Consider the following 27,301-nt stretch of genomic DNA (forward strand, 5'->3'; position numbering starts at 1 on the left):
AATTTTGGGATGGTTCATTTATGCAGCAATAGACAACTTGAATATCTCTGTTCATGATCCTGCCATTTTAATATATATTAATTCCCCAAATCAAATATGTCACTTTAGTTCTTATTTAAAAGAATGAAGAACATCATATTATGAAATATTATAGTCTATTTTAACTGAATTTTATGCTACAGTATGTTAACCTAAAACATAATACTTTATGTAAGAAGTAAATACTAAACATACACACACATTTATGTATACAAGTGAGTATCCACATAGAAAAGTACTGAAAGAACAGTGGTCAACTTTAGGTAAAAAAATTTGAAGTGATTTTGCTGTTTCTTTGTGCTTTTCTACATTTTCCATAGTTACCGCATTTGAATATGTTTTACTTTGGTCATTTCTGATCCTGTTTTTGTTTTTTGGGCCTTTTTTTTTTTTTAAATAAATTTATTTATTTATTTTTTATTTTTTGCTGTGTTGGGTCTTTGTCTCTGTGCGAGGGCTTTCTCTAGTTGAGGCGAGCGGGGGCCACTCTTCATCACGTTGCGTGGGCCTCTCACTGGTGCGGCCTCTCCTGTTGCGGAGCACAGGCTCCAGACGCGCAGGCTCAGTAGTTGTGGCTCACGGGCCAGTTGCTCCGCGGCATGTGGGATCTTCCCAGACCAGGGCTCGAATCAGTGTCCCCTGCATTGGCAGGCAGATTCTCAACCACTGCGCCGCCAGGGAAGCCTGGTTTTTTTTTTTTAATAAATGTATTTACTTATTTATTTATTTGCTTATTTATTTATTTATTTTTGGCTGCGTTGGGTCTTCGTTGCTGCGTGAGCTTTCTCTAGTTGCGGCAATCGGGGGCTACTCTTCACTGTGGTGTGCAGGATTCTCATTGTGGTGGCTTCTCTTGTTGCGGAGCATGGGCTCTTGGCACACGGGCTTCGGTAGCTATGGCACACAAGCTCAGTAGTTGTGGCTCGTGGGCTCTAGAGTGCAGGCTCAGTGGTTGTGGCGCACAGGCTTAGTTGCTCCGCGGCATGTGGGATCTTCCCGGACCAGGGCTCGAACCCGTGTCCCGTGCATTGGCAGGCAGATTCTTAACCACTGCGCCACCAGGGAAGTCCCTGATCCTGTTTTTGAAAAGCAAAATACAGATCTCTGAAACTAAACCCTAAAACTAAGATCATTTCCTAACACTTGAATTGTGGATATAAATCCTCAGGGCTTAATTATAATCCAAGAATTACAACCTTAGAATTCTGTGAATGTATTCTCAACCCATTATCAAAATACGGAACTTCTAGATATGTTTAGTACCCAAGTGTGTTTATAAAACAAAAAAGGCAGAAACATCATTTAATCAAAATAAGAATACAAACAAATCTCTCATCATCTTTGTACCTTTCCTGTTTTCTTCCTTATGTTCCATTCTCCATTTTCTTCTTTCAGCTGCAATACATGACTTGAGAAGAGAACACAGTTCCCCCCACACATGTGTATTTCACATCCTTCTATGAAATCCTTTATACCCAAAACTTACCTTTGAAGAAAATTCACAAGTGAAAGGAAGCCTTTAATAGAGTTCATTGCGTGTATCAACTACAATATCTTTCATCTCTTGACTTTGCCTTAGGAGATCTGGTGTCACGAACTGAAATACAGGGAGTCTTTTTCTCATAATGCAATGACTCCCTCAGACTTGCTCCTTTTTTTATTTTGCCTTTGATCGATGTGTCCAGGGTACAGAATACTTTGAAGTTATACTACCCACTCGGCCCTCACTTTCTAGCATGGTAATTGTCCCTTCCTTCCATCATAAAATTTATCAGATTAATTGGCTTTTTTAAAAAGATGTATCACTTTTCTGTCTGAATTTTTTTTTTTTACAACTCATGAAAGACAATACTTTTTTTGTTAATTCTTATTCTTTCAACTTTAAATTTTAACTTCATCCTATTTTAAATCCCGAATCCCATTTACACTTACAAAATCCACTGAGAAGGTTGAGGTTGTGAGAAGGTAGTCAAACGAGGAGTGAAGGGTTTACAAAAATTGGCTTACTTGAATTTCTCCTCTAACTTGGACTTGCTTTCCTGTTATCAGAGCACAACCCCTCCCGCTCTAAATATCTCCCATTTCCCTAAGTTCAGCAACCTCCTATAACTCTTTAAATACGCTCTTGTGGTTTAGGATATACTGGAAAGCTAGCAATACAAAATGTGACTGAAAGAGCAGGTGGTCACTTCCTGCTTCTTGAGTCACTTTCTCATGCGGCTTCCTGACGCCACATTTGTCCGGTTTTCCTTCTCACTCACTGGGTACCCTTCAGCCTCCTTTGCTGGATCCCTATTGTTTTCCTGATGTCTGCGTGACAGAATATTCCAGTTCCCAGGCCCAGACCTCTTCTCCATCTACACTCACTCTCACTGATCTCATTCACCTCACTGCTTTAAACACAGTCTTCCAAATTTACATCTCCAGCCAAACTTCGCCCCTAAATTTGGGGTGAAGATGTCAAACAGACTATTTGACACCTCAAGGTGTAGGTTATCTTTCAATCTAATTTCAATTTTCAAAATATATAACTCTTTTCCATGAATACAAGCTCAAACCTATAGCATAACAAGGTATATTCAAAGAATTCTCACCTCCATCCACCTATTCCTTTCTTCCCCCTATAGGAAACCATTTTTACTAGCCCTGGAATTATGTTGCTAATGTTTCTTTGGCAAACATATCTATATAGAGACAAACAAACTGAAGCAAAAGAAGGTAACTGTATATCAAGTGGTGATATAATTATCTTTAGTGTGTTTAGAACATAGTATTTCGACTGTCTGCCCTAAGTAGAATAAATTCTAAGGACAAATACACCTGTAAAGAAAGCTTATACTTCATTCAGTATTCTTATTGTCAGTGGTAATATCAGTATTATTTTGTTTAAATTAAATTTTTATATTGTAGAATATACATTTCAGGACCATATTTTATACATTGTAGAATGTATTTTGAAACTATATATGTTGTAGAACAGAACAAATAATAAGTAACTACATAAGAAAAGAAAGAAACGAAAATAAAACCAAAGAAATTATGCCAAATCTATATAAGGTTAAACTTAAGTTGGAAATAGCAGTATCACTTCATGAGTTTTCTTTGTAAAAATAGGTATTTCCTGACTATTGAGCATTAAAAAGGCTTAGAAGTAATGACAAACCCAAAACAATAAGCATCACTAGTGCCCAGATTTTTGTCTCTAAACACCATCCCCCCCCTAAAAGGAACCAGGGCTCTTTACAGGAATAACTGATGTCTGGGGAGGGAAACACACAAAATGAACCTGAACATCTCATACCATCAAGGAAGCTACTGAAGATTAATGAGGTCATGTCAATGGGACACAAGAGGAACATGAAAGGATTCCCACTGATCAAAGATTAAAATTTTGTGCATCTAAAAGGGTAATGACTGCAACTGTTTGAAACACATTGAATATATAAATCCTTATGTCCAAAAGGATACTAAAATCAATCTATCTGTCTGTCTGTCTGTCTCATTGGTCACCACTGAAAGCAACTAGGGCATCAACTCCTTACTCTGAAATTAACATTTAAAGAAGAAGAATTAAATATTTATCCTATCTATCCTGGGTAAATCCCTTTTCAGAGTAACCAAATAGCCTAGTTAAGGAAAAAGTTTTTCCTTAAAGAATTCCAGCTAATGTGGCAAGAATGACAGAGTTAGAAAAGCACCTGTTTGCAACTCCTAAAAAAATAACTAAAGAAATGATCATTCACGGATGAAACAATTAGATAAAAATAAAAAATAAATTAAAGACTCGAATATAAGTCCTGAAACCATAAAACTCCTAAAAGAAAACATAGGGGGTAAGCTCCTTAACATTGGTTTTGGCAATGATTTTTTGGATTTGACATTAAAAGCAAATTCAACAAAAGCAAAAATAAGCAAGTAGGACCATATTAAACTAAAAAGTTTCTGCTTAGCAAAGGAAACCATCAAAAAAAATGAAAAGGCAACCTGCAGAATGGAAGAAAATATTTGCAAATCATACATCTGATAAGGAGTTAATATCCAAAATATATAAAGAACTCATATGACTCAATACCAAAAAAAAAAAAAATCTGATTAAAAAAATGGGCAAAGGAACTAAATAGACATTTCCCAAAGAAGACATAAAAATGACCAGCAGGTACATAAAAGATGCTCAACGTCATTAATCATCAGGGAAATGAAAACCAAAACCACAATGAAATATCACATACTGTTAGAATGGCTATAATCAAAAAAGACAAGAGATGTGTTGAGAAGGATGTGCACTGTTGGAGGAAATGTAAATTGGTGCAGCCACTGTAGAAAACATTAAAAAGTTTCCTCAAAAAGATTAAAAATAGAACCATCATATGATCCAGCAATTCCGCCTCTGAGTATATATCTGAAGGAAAAAAATTAACTATCTCAAAGAGATATCTGCATCCCCATGTTCACTGCAGCATTATTTACAATAGCCAAAACATGGAAACAAGCTAAGTGTCCATCAATGAATGAATGGATAAAGAAAATGTTTATATATATATAATGGAATATTATTCAGCCTTGAAAAAGAAGGAAATCCTTCCATTTTGGCAACATGGATGGACCATGAGGACTTTCCGCTAAGTGAAATAAGTCATACCTAGAAAAATAAACACTGCACAGTCTTACTTACATGTGGACTCTTAAAAAACAAACTCAGAAACAAAACACATCAGTGGTTGCCAGAGGGGGGTAGGGGTGGAAATGGGTGAAGGTGTTCAAAAAGTATAAACTCCCAGTTATAAAATAAGTCCTGGGGATGTAATACACAGCATGGTGACTACAGTTGACAATATATTCAAAAGTTGCTAAGAGAGTAGATCTTAAAAGTTCTCATCGTAAGAAAAAATATTTGTAACTATGTGAGGTGATGGATGTTATCTCAACTACTGTGGTGATCATTTTGCAATATATACATATATCAAATCAGTTTGCTGTACACCTTAAACTAATACAATGTTAACATGTCAATTATAAAAACTGCTGGGGTGGGGGGGGGGCAGTTACTGGGAAACTTGTGAATGGAGGGATTGGGCTTTTACCACCCAAACCCACTGCTGACTCCTAGTGTCGCTAAAGAGAGAGAACCAGACATGACCATATAAATATCATATAAAGTTCAGAGCACCACTTATGTTGCCCAAAGTACAGAACCTGAATCCAATGGAGGCTTGAAAGCTAACTCCAAGTTTACCAGGAAAGAAAAAAAACAGGGAATAAAGAAACATTAAGTATTCCAAAAAGAAAGAAACAATCAAATCCAGAACATGGTCTAGAGGACAAATTACCAAGTTTCTTCAGCACATCAAAGGTATGGGGGAAAGGGGAGATTCAAGGGGACTTTAAAGAGGCTGTCAGATAGGATATCTAAGAATTATTTACATCCTAAATAGAAGAATCAAACTCTAAAAAGACATTTTTGAGACAATCAAGGAAATCTGAGTATGAACTCATCACTGAATGAGACTATGGAATTATTGTTAACTTCGTTAGGTAACATAATAACATTGTGGTTATGTAAGAAAATGACCACATTTTTTATAGCTTCCTTCTGTGATATGTTGAGATACATGAAACAAGTATGGCAAAATCCTGAAAACTGCCAATTCTGGGCAGTGGGTGTAAAGGGGTCCATTTTACTATTCTCTTTATGTATGTGTATGTTTGAAAGCTTTCATAATAATACATATTTACTGGCAAACCCACATAACAATTCAAAGCTCTAATTAATTTAACACTAACTCTTCTTTTACCCCAACTAGGGCCTGCCTGCAAGCAGTCCTCTTAGGCAAGATCTCTTTAAAATAACCTCTGGCTAACATCCCTACTGTGAGTGTCATGGCTGCCCCTTAAGGCTTACTTCCCTTTGCCCTGTTGTGGGAGGTGATGCATTCAGCCCAGACACGTCCCTCTATCATGCTGAGCCCTCTCAGAAATTATTCAGGAACTTTTTTGCTACAGTCCTCATCCACAAATCAAACTCTCCAAAGGGAGCTTAAGTCCTCCTCACCGCATTTAAGGTAAGGCACAGATACACCCAGGAAAGAGGACAGTCACAGCACTTCCACGGTTCTTACAATATAAATTCTCCTCAGAAAATCCTCTCTCAGACTTCACTCTTTTGAATTTTTTATACACTTTATACGAGTAAATTTTTAAATTATGCAATAAGTCTGTTATCTTCTTTGAAATTTTGAGCCTCAATAATTTCTCACAACTTGCTTTGACATTTAATATACATATTTTTTGGTGTCTCAGTTGAAAATTCCAGTCTAAAAAAATGCATGAATATACTGCCATCAGGAGGTCAAAGTGGCTTTTTCCCCTTTTAAATAACCCAGAAAACATACCCTCTGCCAAACTGCCATCACTTCAACAAAGTACTCCACAATAGCTACTTTTCTTATTTTTTTTTTAGTAACAACAGCAGTGTGGTAGTTTTCAAATATGGCCCCACAATTATTTTTTGGCACTTCTCCATTGAGAGATGGGCTTATATGTCCCCTCTTCTTAAATCTAAACTCTGTGGCCACTTGCCCACAGAATTCAGTGGAAGTGAATACTGTACTAGCTTCCAGGCCCAAACCTTAAAACACTGACAGCTTCCACTTCTTGTCTCTTAAATAATGCTTGCTCAAGGAACTTATCACCATGCTGTGAGGAAGTCCAAGTCTCCTCATAGTGCAGTCCACGTGGAGAGGAACCGACAGCCAGCATCAACCCACCAGCCACTGGGAGTGAGACACCTTGGAAGAGGACCCTCCAGCTCCAGGTAAGCTGTCCCAGAAAACACTGTGTGGAGTGTTTATTTTAAGCCATTAAGTTTCAGAGTGCTTGGCTGTAACTGAAGCATACATAACCAAGGGCTCCTGTTCAAGTAAGAGTACAAAATTAAATACAAAATTGTTAGGGGTTGTTATCTCTCTTTGCATTCTCTGGCTTTCAACCTTTTTATGTCCTTATGTTTAATGTGTGTCTCTTGTAAACAACATATAATTGATTTCTATATTTTTCGGTCATTTCTGATAATCTCTGTGTTCTTACTGAACAGTGCAATTTATATTCATTTATTACAATTAGTCTTACATTTAGTTTTTTTCTGTCGTATTATTTTGTGTTTTTTTTGCCCTGCTCTTACACAGTTTTATTTTTTCTTCTCTTTCTCCCCTTTGCTGTGCTTGGGGACGCGTTTGTTCTTTGAGAGATTTCATTTTTATCCTATAAACTTTTAAAGGTTTAAAGTTAATATCTTCGGACCAGAGGGCAGACAGCAGAAGCAACAAGAACTACAATCCTGCAGCCTGCGGAACAAAAACCACATTCACAGAAAGACAGACAAGATGAAAAGGCAGAGGGCTATGTACCAGAAGAAGGAACAAGATAAAACTCCAGAAAAACAACTAAATGAAGTGGAGATAGGCAACCTTCCAGAAAAAGAATTCAGAATAATGATAGTGAAGATGATCCAGGACCTCGGAAAAAGAATGGAGGCAAAGATCGAGAAGATGCAAGAAACGTTTAACAAAGACCTAGAAGAATTAAAGAACAAACAAACAGAGATGAACAGTACAATAACTGAAATGAAAACTACACTAGAAAGAATCAATAGCAGAATAACTGAGGCAGAAGAACGGATAAGTGACTTGGAAGACGGAATGGTGGAATTCACTGCTGCCGAACAGAATAAAGAAAAAAGAATGAAAAGAAATGAAGACAACCTAAGAGACCTCTGGGACAACATTAAACACAACAACATTCGCATTATAGGGGTCCCAGAAGGAGAAGAGAGAGAGAAATGACCAGAGAAAATATTTGAAGAGATTATAGTCGAAAACTTCCCTAACATAGGAAAGGAAATAGCCACCCAAGTCAAGGAAGCGCAGCGAGCCCCATACAGGATAAACCCAAGGAGAAACATGCTGAGACACATAGTAATCAAATTGGCAAAAATTAAAGACAAAAAAAATTGAAAGCAGCAAGGGAAAAACGACAAATAACATACAAGGGAAGTCCCATAAGGTTAACAGCTGATTTCTCAGCAGAAACTCTACAAGCCAGAAGGGAATGGCATGATATACTTAAAGTGATGAAAGGGAAGAACCTACAACCAAGATTACTCTACCCGGCAAGGATCTCATTCAGATTCGATGGAGAAATCAAAAGCTTTACAGACAAGCAAAAGCTAAGAGAATTCAGGACCACCAAACCAGCTCTACAACAAATGCTAAAGGAATTTCTCTAAGTGGGAAGCACAAGAGAAGAAAAGGACCTACAAAAACAAACCCAAAACAATTCAGAAAATGGTAATAGGAACATACATATCAATAATTACCTTAAATGTGAATGGATGAAATGCTCCAACCAAAAGACACAGGCTTGCTGAATGGATACAAAAACAAGACCCATATATATGCTGTCTACAGGAGACCCACTTCAGACCTAGGGACACATACGGATTGAAAGTGAGGGGATGGAAAAAGATATTCCATGCAAATGGAAATCAGAAGAAAGCTGAAGTAGCAATACTCATATCAGATAAAATAGACTTTAAAATAAAGAATGTTACAAGAGACAAGGAAGGACACCACATAATGATCAACGGATCAATCCAAGAAGCAGATATAACAATTATAAGTATAAATGCACCCAACATAGGAGCACCTCAATACATAAGGCAACTGCTAACAGCTCTAAAAGAGGAAATCGACAGTAACACAATAATAGTGGGGGACTTTTACACCTCACTTACACCAATGGACAGATCATCCAAAATGAAAATAAATAAGGAAACAGAAGCTCTAAATGACACAACAGACCAGATTTAATTGATATTTACAGAACATTCTATCCAAAAACAGCAGATTACACTTTCTTCTCAAGTGCGCACATAACATTCTCCAGGATAGATCACATCTTGGGTCACAAATCAAGCCTCAGTAAATTTAAGAATATTTAAATCATATCAAGCATCTTTTCTGACCACAATGCTATGAGATTAGAAATGAATTACAGGGGGAAAAAACGTAAAAAACACAAACACATAGAGGCTAAACACTACTTACTAAATAAGCAAAAGATCACTGAAGAAATCAAAGAGGAAATCAAAAAATACCTAGAGACAAATGACAATGAAAACATGATGATCCAAAACCTACGGGATGCGGCAAAAGCAGTTCTATGAGGGAAGTTTATAGCTATACAAGCCTACCTCAAGAAACAAGAAAAATCTCAAATAAATAATCTAACCATACACCTAAAGGAACTAGAGAAAGAAGAACAAACAAAACCCAAAGTTACAAATCATAAAGATCAGAGCAGAAATAAATGAAATAGAAACAAAGAAAACAATAGCAAAGATCAATAAAACTAAAAGCTGGTTCTTTGAGAAGATAAACAAAATTGATAAACCATTAGCCAGACTCATCAAGAAAAAGAGGGAGAGGACTCAAATCAATAAAATTAGAAGTGAAAAAGGAGAAGTTACAAAAGACACCATAGAAATACAAAGCATCCTAAGAGACTACTACTACAAGCAACTCTATGCCAATAAAATGGACAACCTGGAACAAATGGACAAATTCTCCAAGACTGAACCAGGAAGAAATAGAAAATATGAACAGACCAATCACAAGTAATGAAATTGAAACTGTGATTAAAATCTTCCAACAAACAAAAGTCCAGGACCAGATGGCTTCACAGGTGAATTCTATCAAACATTTAGAGAACAGCTAACACCCATCCTTCTCAAACTCTTCCAAAAATTGCAGAGGAAGGAACACTCCCAAACTCATTCTATGAGGCCACCATCACCCTGATACCAAAACCAGACAAAGATACTACAAAAAAAGAAAATTACAGACCAATATCACTGATGAATATAGATGCAAAAATCCTCAACAAAATACTAGCAAACAGAATCCAACAACACATTAAAAGGATCATGCACCATGATCAAGTGGGATTTATCCCAGGGATGCAAGGATTTTTCAATAAACGCAAATCAATCAATGTGATACACCATATTAACAAATTGAAGAATAAAAACCATATGATCATCTCAATAGATGCAGAAAAAGCTTTTGACAAAATTCAACACCCATTTATGATAAAAACTCTCCATAAAGTGGGCAGAGAGGGAATCTACCTCAACATAATAAAGGCCATATACGACAAACCCACAGCAAACATCATTCTCAATGGTGAAAAATGGAAAGCATTTCCTCTAAGATCAGGAACAAGACAAGGATGTCCACTCTCACCGCTATTATTCAACATAGTTTTGGAAGTCCTAGCCTCGGCAATCAGAGAAGAAAAAGAAATAAAAGGAATACAAATTGGAAAAGAAGAAGTAAAACTGTCACTGTTTGCAGATGACATGATACTATACATAGAGAATCCTAAAGATGCCACCAGACAACTACTAGAGCTAATCAATGAATTTGGTAAAGTTGCAGGATACAAAATTAATGCACAGAAATCTCTTGCATTCCTATACACTAATGTTGAAAAATCTGAAAGAGAAATTATGGAAACACTCCCATTTACCATTGCAACAAAAAGAATAAAACACCTAGGAGTAAACCTACCCAGGGAGACAAAAGATCTGTATGCAAAAAAGTATAAGACACTGATGAAAGAAATTAAAGGTGATACCCACAGATGGAGGGATATACCATGTTCTTAGATTGGAAGAATCAATATTGTGAAAATGACTATATGACCCAAAGCAATCTACAGATTCAATGCAATCCCTATCAAATTACCAATGGCATTTTTTACGGAACTAGAACAAAAAGTCTTAAAATTTGTACGGAGACATGAAGGACCCTGAATAGCCAAAGCAGTCTTGAGGGAAAAAAACGGAGCTGGAGAAATCAGACTCCCTGACTTCATACTATACTACAAAGCTACAGTAATCAAGGCAGTATGGTACTGGCACAAAAACAGAAACATAGATCAATGGAACAAGATGAAAAGCCCAGAGATAAACCCATGCACCTATGGTCAACTACTCCATGACAAAGGAGGCAAGGATATACAATGGAGAAAAGACAGTCTCTTCAATAAGTGGTGCTGGGAAAACTGGACAGCTACATGTAAAAGAATGAAATTAGAACACTCCCTAACACCATACACAAAAATAAACTCAAAATGGATTAGAGACCTAAATGCAAGACCAGACACTATAAAACTCTTAGAGGAAAATATAGGAAGAACATTCTTTGACATAAATCACAGCAAGATCTTTTTTGATCCACCTCCTAGAGTAATGTAAATAAAACCAAAATTAAACAAATGGGACCTAATGAAACTTAAAAGCTTTTGCACAGCAAAGGAAACCATAAACAAGACGAAAAGACAACCCTCAGAATGGGAGAAAATATTTGCAAACAAACCAACGGACAAAGGATTAATCTCCAAAATATATGAACAGCTCATGCAGCTCAATATTAAAAGAACAAACAACCCAATCCAAAAATGGGCAGAAGACCTAAATAGACATTTATCCAAAGAAGACATACAGATGGCCAAGAAGCACATGAAAAGCTGCTCAACATCACTAATTATTAGAGAGATGTAAATCAAAACTACAATGAGGTATCATCTCACACCAGTTAGAATGGGCTTCATCAGAAAATCTACAAACAACAAATGCTGGAGAGGGTGTGGAGAAAAGGGAACCTTCTTGCAGTGCTGGTGGGAATGTAAACTGATACAGCCACTATGGAGAACAGTATGGAGGTTCCTTAAAAAACTAAAAATAGAATTACCATATGATCCAGCAATCCCACTACTGTGCATATACCCAGAGAAAACCACAATTCAAAAAGACACATGCACCCCATGTTCATTGCAGCACTATTTACAACAGCCAGGTCATGGAAGCAACCTAAATGCCCATCAACAGACAAATAGATAAAGAAGATGTGGTACATATATACAATGGAATATTACTCAGCCATAAAAAGGAACGAAATAGGGTCATTTGTTGAGACGTGGATGGATCTAGAGACTGTCATACAGACTGAAGTAAGTCAGAAAGAGAAAAACAAATATCATATATTAACGCATATATGTGGAACCTAGAAAAATGGTACAGATGAACCAGTTTGCAGGGCAGAAATTGAGACACAGATGTAGAGAAGAAACGTATGGACACCAAGGGGGGAAAGTCACAGGGGGGTGGGGTTGGTGGTGTGCTGAATTGGGCGATTGGGATTGACATGTATACAGTGATGTGTATAAAAATGATGACTAATAAGAACCTGCTGTATAAAAAAAAAATAGAAAAAAACTATTTATTAAAGAAAATAATTTAAAAATAAGCCTTTTTCCAAAAAAAAGAAAAAAGTTCTCATCACATACACACACAAAATTGTAACTATGTGAGGTGAAGGATGTTAACCAGACTTACTTCACACCATATGCAAACATCAAATTATTATGTTGCACTCCTGAACTAATTCAATGTTGTATGTCAATTATACCTCAATTTAAAAATCATTATGTACATCTAAAACTAATACAATGTTATATGTCAACTATATCTTTATTAAAAATTAAATTTTAAAATGGAATAAATAAATAAAGTTAATATCTTCGGGACTTCCCCAGTGGCACAGCGGTTAAGAATCCACCTGCCAATGCAGGGGACATGGGTTCGATCCCTGGTCTGGGAACATCCCACACGCCGTGGAGCAATTAAGCCCGTGCACCACAACTACTGAGCCTGTGCTCTAGAGCCCGCAAGCCACAACTACTAAGCCTGCACGCCACAACTACTGAAGCCTGCACGCCTAGAGCCCGTGCTCTGCAACTTCTCAGAGAAGCCACCACAGTGAGAATCCCGCGCACCGCAACGAAGAGTAGCCCCCACTGCTGCAACTAGAGAAAGCCCGTGCACAGCAACGAAGACACAATGCAGCCAAAAATAAATTTATTAATTTTAAAAAATAATAATAAAGTTAATATCTTCACCTTACTGTTGAACAATAAAAAGATCTTAGAATACTTAAACCCAACCATCTGTCACACAAACCCCACTATCATACTAATTTTGTTCACAACATAAACTATATCTTGTTTTACTTAACTCCCAATATTTAACATTAGAATATAGAATTTAATCATTCATATTTTCTTCATTTATCCAAATGTTTACTCTCTACTTTAGTCAACATTCCTTATACCTTAGACCCTTCCGGGATCATTCCCTTCTTCCTGAAGTTCATGAGATAATAGGCAAATACTACTGAAATATTACTGGTGTCTGTTACTAACAGACAAAACAGACTTCAAGGCAAAAAGCATTACTACAGATAAAGATAGTCATTATATAGTAACAAAAATATCAATTTACCAGGAGATACTACAAGCTAAAACATAGCTTCAAAATATATAAAGCAAAAATTGCTAGAACCCCAAAAAGAAGTGTGGGATTTCAATTCATATCCTCTATCTCTCTCTCCCTCCACCTCTCCCTCCCCACTCCCTGCCGCCGCTCTGTAGTTGCTATATCAAGTAAACAAAAATTAGGAAGGATTTGGAGGATTTGAACTACACAGTTAATAAGCTTGACGTGATGATCCGATGGGCATATAGAATATATCCCCAACAATCAGAAAACACAATGTTCTTTTGAACACACAGGAAAGGTTTATAAAAACTGACAGTAAGTTCCAGAAACTGGTTATCATATTGAGCTTGTATGCTGAATACAATAAAATTCATTGATAAATTAATAATACCAAAAACCAAAAATAAAGTAGCATTACTTGTAAATTTTTTTTAAAAAACCAAGTTCTAGAATATCTCATGGGTCAAAGCAGCAATCATTATAGAAACAGGACCCTGAATGATGTAAAACCTAATTTGAGGGTTTGTGGAAGACTTTCTCAAGGAAGTGCTTATATTAAAAAATAAAAAAGCTAAAGATTAATGTTCTAAGGATCCAAAATAAGCCTACAAAGTAAAAAAGAAAAAAAAACATTAGGGGTTGAAGCTTGAGCTCTAGTAGCTTCGAGGTAAATTTAAATCCTCTTCAGGGATCTAGAGAGGGCAAAAGGAGCTAAGGAAGAAGATATCCTTAGGCACCTTAATCATCAATAATTTGGATTTCATGTGTGACAATATTAGCTAATAGCAGCTAACTTTACTAAGCTAGGTAATGATGTTGTTCTAATTGCTTCACATGTGTTAACTCATTTGATCCTCATAGCAACCATTTGAAATATATGATGGGTACTATTATCACACTCATTTTCAGACGAGGAACCTGAGATACAGAGAGATTAAATATATTTGTCAAGACTGTACCCTGGAAATGCAAAGCCAGGTTACAGACTCAGGCTCTCAAGGTCCAGGTCCTACGGTCTTAAGTAAATACTAGATTACTATTCTCTATTAACAAAAGAATCTTGCTAACAGTCATACAGGACAGATAATTTTAAAAGTCACCACTCCATACAGCCTATCATATAAAAAAGCCATGAAATGAAAAGTGCACATCTTTATTCTCTTCTCTCTATAATCAAACTCAGCCTCTTACCGGCAGCCACAGCCTACTCACTCTCGGAGTCTAGTGAATAGAACAGCGCTATACCCAATGCTTAATGATGTAATAAGAATGGTCATATTATGTACAATTTCACACCCAGAGTGACTGGCCGTTTGCAAGGTAATTAGTTGTCAGTATAAATTTTATTTGTAGCTGATGATACTTTAATAAGAGCAGAAGCAATGAAAGAAGGCAGGTAAGCAGCCCTAATTCTTTCCATGGCTACATTCATCTCCTGTGCTGAAAGAAGTGAGCCTGGGGGCGGAGGGGAAAGGTGTTGGCTGCCTAGAAGAGTAGCATTAGGATTTCTAAACACGCAGCGCTATGAAATCACTGGAATTTTGTATCATTAAAAATCACTATAAAATTGAAATAAATTTTGAGGTCAATAGATGTAATAAAATATGAAAGTAGACACTATCAGCTCAGTGTGTTTTCCAAGTCCATGGTAGACTGCTTCAGTGAACAATGAATGCGTGAATGACCAACCGCCAATATAATATCTTTCATGAATATTAGTAATAAAATTCCCTGCAAGCTAAAACAGCTTTTGGAAATTCTATTAATCATATTATTCCAAGGTCTCAAGTAGTAGGTACAGCACTGACTTATAAAAGCTAGGGCATTTTAGTCACCAAAAAACAAGAACAATTTCCGAAATTTGCTGACTTTCTCTGAGAAAGGTATTTACATACTATGTAAAACTGCTACACAATGATCAAACTGCTTTACACTGGTATGCAAAGATTATCTCCAATTATTTACAATAATTTTGGTAACAAATGTTCAAAAGAAGTGAAGTCCTGGCTGAGGTTTTCATTATACTTTTATAATAGTGAGGTTTTCAATGTAATGCTACCCAACGAAACAGATTTGTTTATATTAGGAGATTTAAGATAGGAAGTCAATTCATTTTAAAATTAATAGAAAAATGTTTTTGTGAGACACCAAAAATAACAAAATATTACAATATGATCATCACTGTGATTATTAATGAGTGGACAACTTTTGGACATTAAGTTGAAGATCTGGGTTTGTTGTTGTTTTTAATTAATTTTGTTGACTTATGAATCTTCCTTTCATCTATAAAGTAAAAACAGTTAACTTACAATGAAGTGGTTATTAAGATGACATGAATTAATTTATGTGAACATATGTTCCAAATCATAAGGCACTAAGCAAATATATTTTTTAGGTTTTTTCAAAAGAGCTTAAAATATTTTGCCTCAACCAAAATTAGACAAATTTGTTCAAATGTCAATTTATTTTATAAAGTACATCAGACCCTTTCAGGAAACTACTTAAGGTTTCAGATAAACAAATACACGAATACACACACGTACATACATACACACACACACCAGAATTAGTGATATCTGGCAAACTATACATTAGTGAACTGGACATGTCTTTTACTTAAAGCCCAATTCTCAATCAAGTGATTTAATGAATTACCCTCATTAACAAAATAACATTTTAAAGCTTCTGTAATTTGTCTTAGTAGCAAAAATTAATTTATCTCATTTTGTCAATTCAACCATATCATTTAGATGAGTGCCTACCAAAAGGAAAGAAGTCATCAGAAAATTGAATTCAGTTGCATCAGATAATATACAATCATATTTCCGATTTTAGCATATCCTAGATAGGTCAAGCATTATGCCAGCCATCACCATACTTCCCTTCTTAAGAAAACATACAGCCAGTGGTGAGGGAGAAGTTGTTGGTTGCAAACTGTTCCTTTATTTTGTTTTATCACAGTTTGGTTGTATTAAATGTCTTATAATTGGCAGAGATCTATGCAAGCAGAGTTCTAAGTGATAAACCTTCAGGCCATACTTGATGCATTTGCCTCATAATGCAACCCTAAGCTTAACAGAATGTATAGCAGGGATAAAGTTCTTCTAAATGCATCCTGGCTGTTTTATTCACCTCTCTATTGACCCAGCAATTCCACGCCTAACCAAGAGAACTGAAAGCATATGTTCACTCAAAAACTTGTACACAAATGTCCATAATATTTAGTCAAAATGTAGAAACAACCTAAATGTCTATCAATTGATGAATGGATAAACAAAAAGTAGTATATTCATACGATGGAATATTATTCAGCCATAAAAAAGAACAAAGTAGTGATACATGCTACAACATGATGAACCCTGAAAATATCATAGTAACTGACAGAAGGCAGACACGAAAGGCCATGTACTAGATGATTCCATTTACATGACATGTCCAGAACAGACACACCTATAGGGACCAAAAGTAGATGGGTTGCTGAGGACTTGGGGGTGGGGAGAGAATGGGGAGTAAAAGCTAATCGGAACAGGATTTCTTTTTGAGGTGATGAAAATGTTCTGGAATGACAGTGGTGACAGTTGCACAACTTTGTAAATACATTAAATACCACTGAATTATCTACTTTGAAAGGTGATTTTTTTGTTCTGTTAAAAGAATTATATCTTAATTTAAAAAAAAAAAAAATCGATCCCACCCTGTACATTCAGTCATCTTTTTCTCTTCTGTCAACAGTTCCAGTCAAGTTGATATAATGTGTATCTGGGACAAGACAGCCGGAACATTCTTATCTCTGCACCTTTGATCTGAGATGCTCCCCAGGCCCTTCTTCCTACCTCTCCCCACTCCCTCTCCTTTACCACTCTGCAAAGTCCAGATCAAGTCCCACTTTTTCCAGAACACTTTCCATCCTTAGTTGACTAGTCTGCCAGAGGACAGGTAAGCCTTCTTTGTTTCATTCCTACTCATCAACACTGAATTTAGTTGAATAATATACAAATGACTCTAATTGTAGCTGAAGATAGGGCTTTCACTTTATATCACAGATTGGAAATATAGAAGATCAGGCAATTTTTTCATATATGTTCTCAATTATAATGATCAATTGCAAGGCTTGTATCTAATACATGCCTTCTTTCAGTTAAACATTATTTGAAAAAATGAGAAATGTATTATTTTTCCAAATAATTACATAAGCACAACTTTGCAAAAACAGGACTGCATTAAAAGATGAGCTAAATTGAATTATTGCCACATGACATGGATTAAAGGATATCATTCCAGTTATCCTAACAAAAGGATTATCATAACATACAGTGGTTCCTTCAGAGGGATATGAGTATATACATGAAATATATCAACAGTACTATAATTATCAGAATTCATGACTAAAGAAGCTAACAAAATCTTATTTCCAATTAGCACACAAATACAAACCGTTGAATTCTTTCCACAATATGCCTCAGAGCACTTGTAAGTTTGTTATAACCCTTAAGAAAAAAATTATTTTCTCTTTTACACATATTCCCCACAGAATTCTTTCTTGCAGAAAGGAGCAAAGTCAATATAAATAATTAAGAATTGCTTCTTCTTTGTTAATTTTGAGCCATCTTAATTAATTCCAATATATATACCCTCTGTTTATTGCACATACTACATGCAGAAATAAACTATTAAGAGAATCACACAATGCCTTTTTGAAGTTGCATTTGATTTGAAGCTATTCAGTATCTTTCAACCTGTGCCACATTTCAATAATGACTATTTAATAATTACAATCATCCCCTTATTAGCTTGGCATTTCATTTTCCTTGCCCTATAGCACCCTACAGTTGAAGGCAAGGAACACTCTCTGTTGATTAGTTATTTAAGACCAGCAACAATAACTATACTGGAGAGAAGGCTACTTGGAGAGGATTACATAAGAGCTGGAGCTCAACAGCCTCAGACAGAGAGAGCAGCAAATTATAAACCCAAGTACTTCGTTGCATGTAACCAAATTGGCTAGTTGAAATGCTAATTGCCTTTCAGCAAAACTAAAGACAGACAGGGGACCTTGTGCTTCAGAGAATGAAGTGCATTTTTATTCCACTTCTGCACTATTGTCTTGCTGAGAATCACTGGAAATCTATTCATAAAAGTAGCTCTTTCCCTGACCTTTAAATTGTGGGAATTTTATTTAGCCTGTACCACCACCTCCAACCTGACGTGCCAAGATGCGAACAGATGGTTGGATTTAAGCCATGTTAAGCCCCTAATAAAGTAAAGCATGAAAGAACTCTACTCCCAAATACATAGTACAAATCAAGAAAATGTGCCTAGGGAAAAAGAATTTTGAATAACAAATACATTTATTAAATTTAAATAGTCAATATAATCTTTAAAATGAATATTTTCAATGTAATTACATTCAAATGCATATGGAGAGCTGGCATTGCCTCTCTCAAAGAGACACCCCCCCCATCCCCAGTCTTCCTTTTTAACTAATAATTTTGTATTAGTTCAAAGCTCATTTATGGACATCTATTCCAACAGTCAGTTTTAGCCCTTTATATGAAAGAAGGTCCATTCTGGGTTTTCAGAATCCTGAATAAATGAATGAGACATGTCCTTTCAGCATCTTGCCCTCATTCTGAGGTACAGGCAGACTTACGCCTGACTGCACCAGAAAGGGCCCCCATGACCACCTGCCCAACAGCTGGGGGAGGGACTTGGTGTGGTACATTTTAAAGTGTATAGTGTGTCACAGTGCGATCAGAAAACACAGCCTTTGTATTACCACAGCCTCCTGTGTCCCAGCTCCACCCTCCTCCTCCTCTGCCACACCTCTATCAGGACAACAGAGCTCGGCTTCCTGTGTGGCCTGAGAGCCTGGCATATCGGGGAACCCTCTGAACTTGCAAAGATGCCTCCTGCCTTCTGAAGGGAAAAAAACAGGCCTGCATACGTGGCAAAATCAACTTTCTGTACTACTTCATTCTGCATGAGAGGGAAAGAGTCTAGTTTATTAGCAGTATGTTTATCTTCATTTCTCAACAGATATCTTTGTTTATATAATGGTTGAGCTGCCTGAGGGTGAGAGAATACTAAGACTAAATAGAGCTTTAAACCGTAAACGGTTAAATAAATAATTCAGTTCTCACCCTGATTCGGCAGGATTTAAGGGAAGAAAGACATCTCTCTGGCTGGATGTTCACCAAAATCTTTGGACAGTGGAGTTCCTGGTAATTTTTCTTTTTTTCTGTACTATTTGAATTTCCTACATGACTTTGTATTATCTTTACAATTGGAAAAAAAAAGGTATTTGCAAATCAGCGAGAGAGAAATGTACACTCAACTGTGTGTAATACTTAGCTGTGTGGGTTTTTTTCTCACAACATCAGGGAAATGCCCAACCACATCTCTCCATGGTAACATACTATATTTTATAGTCAAATTAAACAATCATGATCTAAGCAGCTTAATATGCTTTATAAGCAAGTGTAAATTGTCTAGTTGCCCTCTACATGAAGTCAAAGTGGTGATGGCGTAGTGCTTCCACTGTGCAGATTTTGGACCCAGTACATAAAATAATCCCTTGTCACAGGTAAATAGGTAACAAAACCACTTGTTCAATATATTAACCACTTTGTTAAACCCTAGAGATACTAGAGAAATATATAATACAGTCCCTGTCCTCAAAGATTTTATATCCTAATTGGGGCAACTTTGAAATTTTCAATAACAGTAAGACAGCAATATAAAAAAGGGCATGGGGCAGCATTTGGTTGAGTGGCAATAAATTCAACATTTAATGACCAAGTTAATGGTAACATGCTTCTCACTTATTAGTTTCTAGGAATGTACAAATGACTTAAGTCATAAATGGGAAAATAGAATATATGTCTTTAAGTGAATCTCTTAACTTTTCTAAGTTTAGTTTCCCCAAATATAAAATAAAGTGATTGGTCTAGTTTGGCTCCAAGTCTCCTCCCAGTACTTGAGCAGTTGAATGCTATATTCACCGCCTATGAATTTCTGAACAATAAAGGATCACACACCTAATCTAAGTCAAAAATGTATTTTCTTTGTGGACCCTCCCACAGCATAGATCTTTCTGCCTCAGTTTCTTCACCTGCAAATCAAGGAAATAGTATTTGACAACTAAATATAAAGTTACTCTATTTAAAGGGCCTAGTAGAATTCCTGGTATATAGTGGACCTTCAAAAAATGTGGCATACTATTATCATTCATTGTGGGAATATGCACAAAAGGATTTACTCACAGCTGATTCTTCTATGAACACTTTTTCTTTGAGTGTAGCATAGGCAAGGGCACCTCCAAGTAGAAAGATATCTGAAATACTTTTGTGTAACACTAGCCTCTGACTTCCCATATTATTTCTAATCGTTACTTTTCATTACCACAAAAGCATTTGTGTTCCAAATATACCTCATGTTATCATTTTGGGACAATGAATACAATTAGCACTCAATATTTGATAAGTATATATACAATATAAACTATAATCGTTGTTATTAAAATATAATAAATGTTGACCGATACATCATTTCTATATATGATGATATCAAGATTCAGTGTTGTTTCATAATTTACTTTCACTCATTATGAACTTACATTTTAGTCTAAGATTATTTCTTAGCTGGTGTTTATGGGCGGTTTCAGCTTTTAATCTTCACATTCATTATAGTGTACATGCTCAAAGCACTTAGGAGAAATCCTTGATCCAGCTCTTATTAACTTTGGACAAGGAGCTTAAACTTTCCGTGCCTCAGTGCCATTATCTGTAAATTGGGATAATACTATTTAATTTATGGTCTTGTTGTGAGTGTTATATAAAATATCGTATATAAAGGCCTTCTTAGAATTCATTACATAGCAAGCATTCAATACTGGGTGACTGCTATTGTCATTCATCATGGAGATAGGCTTCGGTCATACTTATTTTTAGCGTATACAGTTTGGTTACTCCTTTTTAAAAAGTTATAATCTTGAGACATTTCATTTCTAGCTGAAAGAAGTCTTTCCAAGCACCTAGTCTAATCCCTTTACTTTATAAATGAAGAAACTAAGGCACAGAAGGATGAGTGAATGTCCAAAGTCACTGTAAGTTAATGGCAAAGCCAGCATGTTATACTTAAACGCATATATTTAAAACGTTTTATTGCAACACAGTTCAAGATGTATTTGGCACGTCCCAGCATCCTAGGAAATTACCCCAAAATAAATAAATTGCTGGTGTTCATTTGTATCATGACTAGAACATAGAACATCTTTTTTTCTTTTTTATTCTGTGTGGTTCCATGTGGCTCTTTTGATAAATGACACACAGCGGCGGAAAAAGAACTTTAGTAAAGTAAGGTAATAACTTCAGCAAGAATTTGTATATAATGCTGAATGCATCAGTTACGGTACATTTTTTGAGCTTTATCCTAATTGTCAGTAATTATGCACCTTCAAGATTCGATATTAGTAATCTCTAAAACAGTGTGCATCTAACATATAAACACATTACACAAGTTTTTAAAGGTTTTGGGTTTTGTGAAATTTTTGTTTTAGTTTAAAACAATAGTTACACAGATTAAAAAAAACACTGCACCTTAAAATCAGCTGCACCCCTGATGAAAACTGCCATAATTTCTTAGTTTTAGTTTTAAGAAAAAAATCAATTTTAAAATGGTTTAAAACATTAAAAATGTGTACGTTTTTAATATGTATTATTCTACAGCTCCAGGCTAATTCCTAATTCCCTGAAAGTTCTTCGACGTAGCGGGTATTCTGGAACATAAGACTCCTTAAATTTATCTCAACCTTCCCGCTATTAATTATTACCTAAGGCGCGCCTTTCTTGATCGGTTATTTTTCAGGCAGACTTTTTAAAATTAAAGCTAGGATTCACGTTTCAAACAGGCAGAAAGAGAATAAAAGAAACTTTTCCCTCTGCTCACTCACTTCTCACCTTCTTTGAGATGAGGCAGCTGTGGAAAGGGCGGGTGACAGGAACGCCACGCTCAATGCACGGCCGCGGCCGTAGACAGTGCGGACGCGGGCGGCGCGGCTGAGTTAGCAGCAGCCCGCGGCACGCTCGCCGCCCACCTCCAGCAACAGGTGCTGGCGAACGACCCCGTGCCGCCGAGCATGCGGCGGCGCTCCCGTGGGCCACCGGGATGCCCGCAGCACCACCCCGCAGCCACAGCTTACCTGGCCCCGGGGACACCGACATCCGCACGCGCCCCGAGGTCCCCGCCGGTCCTCCCTTCGCACAGCCTCGCTCCGCCTCTCGCTCGCGTCCCCACGCTTCGCCGGGGCTGCCGAGTCTTTCTCCCGCTGTCGGCTCAGGAAGGTGGCTCCATCCTCCCCCTCTCATCCTTCCCCCTGCCTCCTCCCCCTCCATCCTCCGTCTGCTCCAATAGGACTCGCGGCTCCCCGGGCTGCGCTCACCTGACCAGCGGAGCGGGGGTGGCCGCCCAAGGCAGCGCGCCCTCGGTTGCGCAGCGGGCAGCTAGGTCCGCGCTCCGGCGGCGGGAACACCCTGTCTTGGCCGTCCCTAATGGACTCTTCCAGCAGCTAGGCCCCCGAGCTGACCTGCCTGCGCGCAGGAACACGCGAGTCCTGCAGCTGCAGCGCATCTTCGACCTCGAGAGCGGACTGCGCTTTCTGGTAGTCCGCTTTGACGAAACTTGCTAGTTTGCCCCCTTGGGCACAAGAACAACACACACACCTGGACAGCGGGGTACTCCGCCCTACGTACACCATTGTAAGCAATTGCTAGTGTTCTTTCCGGGGAGAAAACCCATTTACTGACTCTTGTTCCGTTCCTAAAAGGACATTTGTTTTAAGGTCGAAGCACGCCCTGAGATGTTCACCTCTTGAGAATTTGCGCGTGAGTTGGTGAAATATTAGCAATGAGCAATCTACTCTCACATACACTTAAAAGCACAGACTGAGGTCAAAATCTGAGTAAGTTATGTCTCCTCGTTTATAAAATACAAGTATTAATTCTTACCTAAGAAGGCTGTTGGAAGGATTAGATGAATGAGATCGTGTGAGGTGCAACTCTTTACACCTGGCACGTGGTAAATCCTCAACAAATGTTGGCAGTTATTTCCAAGGCTTAAAAGTAAAGCCCCCAAGGTCAGACCATCTCATCGGCAACGTGCAAATCACCATCTGCATCAGAGATTTTTAAAGCACATGCAGCATTCTTAGAATTATAGACGTTTGAAACCAGGAGGGAGATTGAAATTAGCAATTAGCAGTCCAGCACCACCTCACCGCTGATTTTATGGTCGAAAAAATTAAAATAAATGCTGATTGAGTGGCTTAGTTAAAGGCATAATTAGGACTAGGTCCTAGGTTTCCTATTTCCAAGTTTCCCTTCCCAAGGAAGGGTGTAGGAACAGGAATAACCAGAATGTTACTTTGAGTGCCAAACTGCTATCCAGGAGTATTCATTTAGCATTATTATGAGCTGCTACTAAGTGCATCATCTCAAAGCTGCAACAGTCAACAAATGGCATCAAAGCCACAAGTTATTCAGGCAAAAGGGTTCTGATGCAGAAATGGTGTGGGACTGCAAATGATGCACTTCAAAGCTTAAGAGAAGGTTGTGAGAAGAGCGACCTAAATGATCTAGGGGATTGAACAGTTTTCCCTGTGAGGCTCAGCTGCAAAGGTGAATCTGGGTCTAGAAGCTGTAAATCCATGAGGCATTATTAACAGATCCGCTTACTTACATTAGTTATTGTTAACATGTGTTTACTCTGTTAATACACCCATGAATTTACAGCTTCTAAATTATTTAAAACCTCTTATAGCTTTCAGATTATTTAAAATGTCTTACTAAAATACATATTCAGCCCACAGGTTTTGTTTGTTTCTGTTTGTTTTTAATTTATTTTTAGCTGCATTGGGTCTTCGTTGCTGCACGCGGGGTTTCTCTAGTTGCAGCGAGCGGGGGCTACTCTTCGTTGCGGTGCGCAGGCTTCTCATTGTGGTGGCTTCTCTTGTTGCGGAGCATGGGCTCTAGGCACTCAGGCTTCAGTAGTTTGGCACGTGGGCTCACTAGTTGTGGCTCGTGGGCTCTAGGGGGCAGGCTCAGTAGTTGTGGCTCACAGGCTTAGTTGCTCTGCAGCATGTGGAATCTTCCCGGACCAGGGCTCGAAACCCGTGTCCCCTGCATTGGCAGGCAGATTCTTAACCACTGCGCCACCAGGGAAGTCCACCCACAGTTTTATTGTATTATTAGGAGGCTTAAAGGCTTTATTTGCAGCTAAATGTTACTTTACTGAGACCCCAACAAAGTCAGTGTTTATCAATGAACTATTCTGTCTTAATCATTGTTTCACCAAGTTCTGTGATTAAATCCATTCTGCACAACTGGACTTAGCATGCATTTTCACTCTGTGTGTGACACCATCCTAGGCCCTGTGTGGGTCAAAATGAAAACTTAACACCCACTCTCTTTCTCAAAGCTACCTCAGGGAATTAAGTAATTCATTAACAATTATTACTGAGTGTTTAGGAAGCAGAAAACACTGGAAGGCACTGTGGGAAAAACAATGATCTCTAAATCACAACCCTGAGTTCACTGAGGTTGCACTCTCTCTCTGGGTGAGAGTTTAATGAACCACAAAGCAGAATATGCCAAGCAAAAAAATGAGCATCCCAGAGAGTAGTAGCAATGCTTCGAGAGGAAGAGATTACATAGAATGCTGAAAGCTTCTCCCGAGAGCTGAAAAATAAAACCACAGCAAACAGTATAGCTGATATTTTTAGCTAAATCGTGTAGATGTTACCAACTGCTGAAAGTATTCAATGAATGTCCGTCCATTGCACTTAAAGCCAAACTCCTCACCTGGACTGCAAGAACCGCATGATTCTGTCTTTTCTTTTCCAGCTTCAACTTGTCCCATTCTCCCTCTTTTCACTGTATTCCCATCACACTGAACTTCTTTCTTTGGCTCAAACACAGCAAAATCATTCCTCCCTCAGAACCTTTGCACAAGCTTTCCTCTCTGCCTGGCACACTGTTTTCAGAGATCTTCATATGGCTGTCTCCTTCCATCATATCTTTCATTTGAGGGGTAGCTCAACTGTCCTTTCCTTGGAGGTATCTGCCCTGATTACTTCTGTGGGCACTCTTACCTACTACTTTGCTTTATTTTCTTCATATTATTTATCCCTAATAAAGATCTTATTTGTTTATTTAGGTGTTTTGTCTGCCCATAGGAATGAAAGCTCCAAGAGGGTAGGTTCCATGTCTCTCTCATTGGCTGCTCTATAGCTAGTAGCTAGAATAGGCTCTGGGTTATAGCAGAAAGTTAATATGTATGGAAGAAAGGGAGAGAGAGAGGAAAGGCCTATATAATAAGATTGTGTGAAGAACCTGGAGGCTATCATATCAAAAGGATTCCCAGAGCTTATTTTCTTGTACTTCACAATCCAGCCTTAGAAAACATGACTTGATCCCATGTTAAAGTACAAATATGCTGGAATCAGAGATATTTTAAACTTCTTCCATCATTTACAGCTTAGAGAGCTGGTTCTTCAAGTCACGCTTTGATAAGGAAAACAGAAAGGAGGGGGATTACTGGGCATCTGGAAGTGGGAGGTGGAGGGGCCACTGAGAGAGAAGGGTGTTGAAAGGAAAGTTGAAAGATCTGAAGGCAAGTTGGCCTAATTCCCAATTCTGCCTAAATGCAGCACTGATGGAGTGTAAGTCTTTTTCACTATTGTAATCTTCATGAAATCAAATCAATCACTAAATTTCACACATTAAAGAATAATTAGTTTTCCTAAACCCTGTAAGAAAAGTATTGATGTCGTACAATTTTTCTTCCTTCTCCAATTTAGTTAGTCTTGCATACTAATAAGCCTTGTAAATCTTCTCCAAAGATCTTTTCAGTTCCTTGAAAAAGGTGTTTCTCATACTTGACATTCTGAGTTTAGATATCTAAGTTTAGATATGCATAAGGGAATTTCATCAAAGGAACAAAACCAAGCTTAGGCAGTATCTACTTCCCCTTCCTTCCAAAAACATAGAAGTAGGATGTTACTGCAGGAGTACCCAAATCTGTCTGCCAGAGGCTTCTTCTGTTTGGGCCCAGACAGGAAAAAATTAAGATTTGTCAGGAGCTTGCTACACTCCTGGACTCCTCTTTCTCTAGGTTCAGACCTGCCTAGGCAACTAGCCAATCAAATTTCCTCCCTTGCACCCCCAATATGTCATAAAGTTCTCAATAAATTTTAGTGTTTATCATCTTAGCACTTCATAATGGAAAAACAAACAGAGCTTAAATCCAAGCTCTCAAAGGGCCTGGCGCACTGTAGTAGCTCATTAAACATTTGTTGAATGAGTGATGTGACTGGACAAATACGTCAGAAGGAGGCCCCACTGTCGGACCCAGAATTTCATTTCGTGAGCCAAAGGAAACCATTCTCTGCCACAAAGGGACCAGAGAATCCATTTAATAACTGAGAATACTTTAAGCTTGAGGTGCTTCTCCCAGTTTAGAAAAAGAAAAATATTCTTGGACTTTCTGGACATAAAAATCTGAGCAAGTCCCTGAACTATAGCTATCCCTTGGTGTTACCGCTTCCTTGAACACTCTACTCCAAATTCATTTAACTAATCTCTTGCTTACTGATAATTAAAAGCCATCTGCCTCTGAGCTGCGAGACCTTGCTTTTCCTCTTCTTCGGATAGCACCATAATCCTGCTAGCTACAATTCGTCTTCTAAGTGAGTACCTACTTAACCAGAAGCATCACTAGACCTTCAGAATATGAACATGGACAAAATGTGGCCTCTGCCCTCCTATAGTCCACATTGAGTAGGAGAAAGAAGACATAAATCATGATAATCGA

The 27,301-nt window shown here is 37.7% G+C and overlaps 1 protein-coding gene across 1 annotated transcript in view; it reads right to left on the reverse strand.

Moving 5' to 3' along the window:
- The window catches only part of ADGRV1 (adhesion G protein-coupled receptor V1), a 560,219-nt gene extending 537,378 nt beyond the window's left edge, over nucleotides 1-22,841 (reverse strand). Inside the window, exon 1 of the mRNA XM_082458333.1 lies at nucleotides 22,635-22,841. Within this exon, the coding sequence (XP_082314459.1) occupies nucleotides 22,635-22,827 (193 nt within the window). The 5' untranslated portion in view covers nucleotides 22,828-22,841. The remainder of the gene's footprint in view (nucleotides 1-22,634) is intronic.
- Nucleotides 22,842-27,301: the final 4,460 nt, after the last annotated feature.

The sequence above is a fragment of the Balaenoptera physalus genome, assembly GCF_965194825.1.
Source record: "Balaenoptera physalus genome assembly, chromosome: 3".
Taxonomy (NCBI): domain Eukaryota; kingdom Metazoa; phylum Chordata; class Mammalia; order Artiodactyla; family Balaenopteridae; genus Balaenoptera; species Balaenoptera physalus.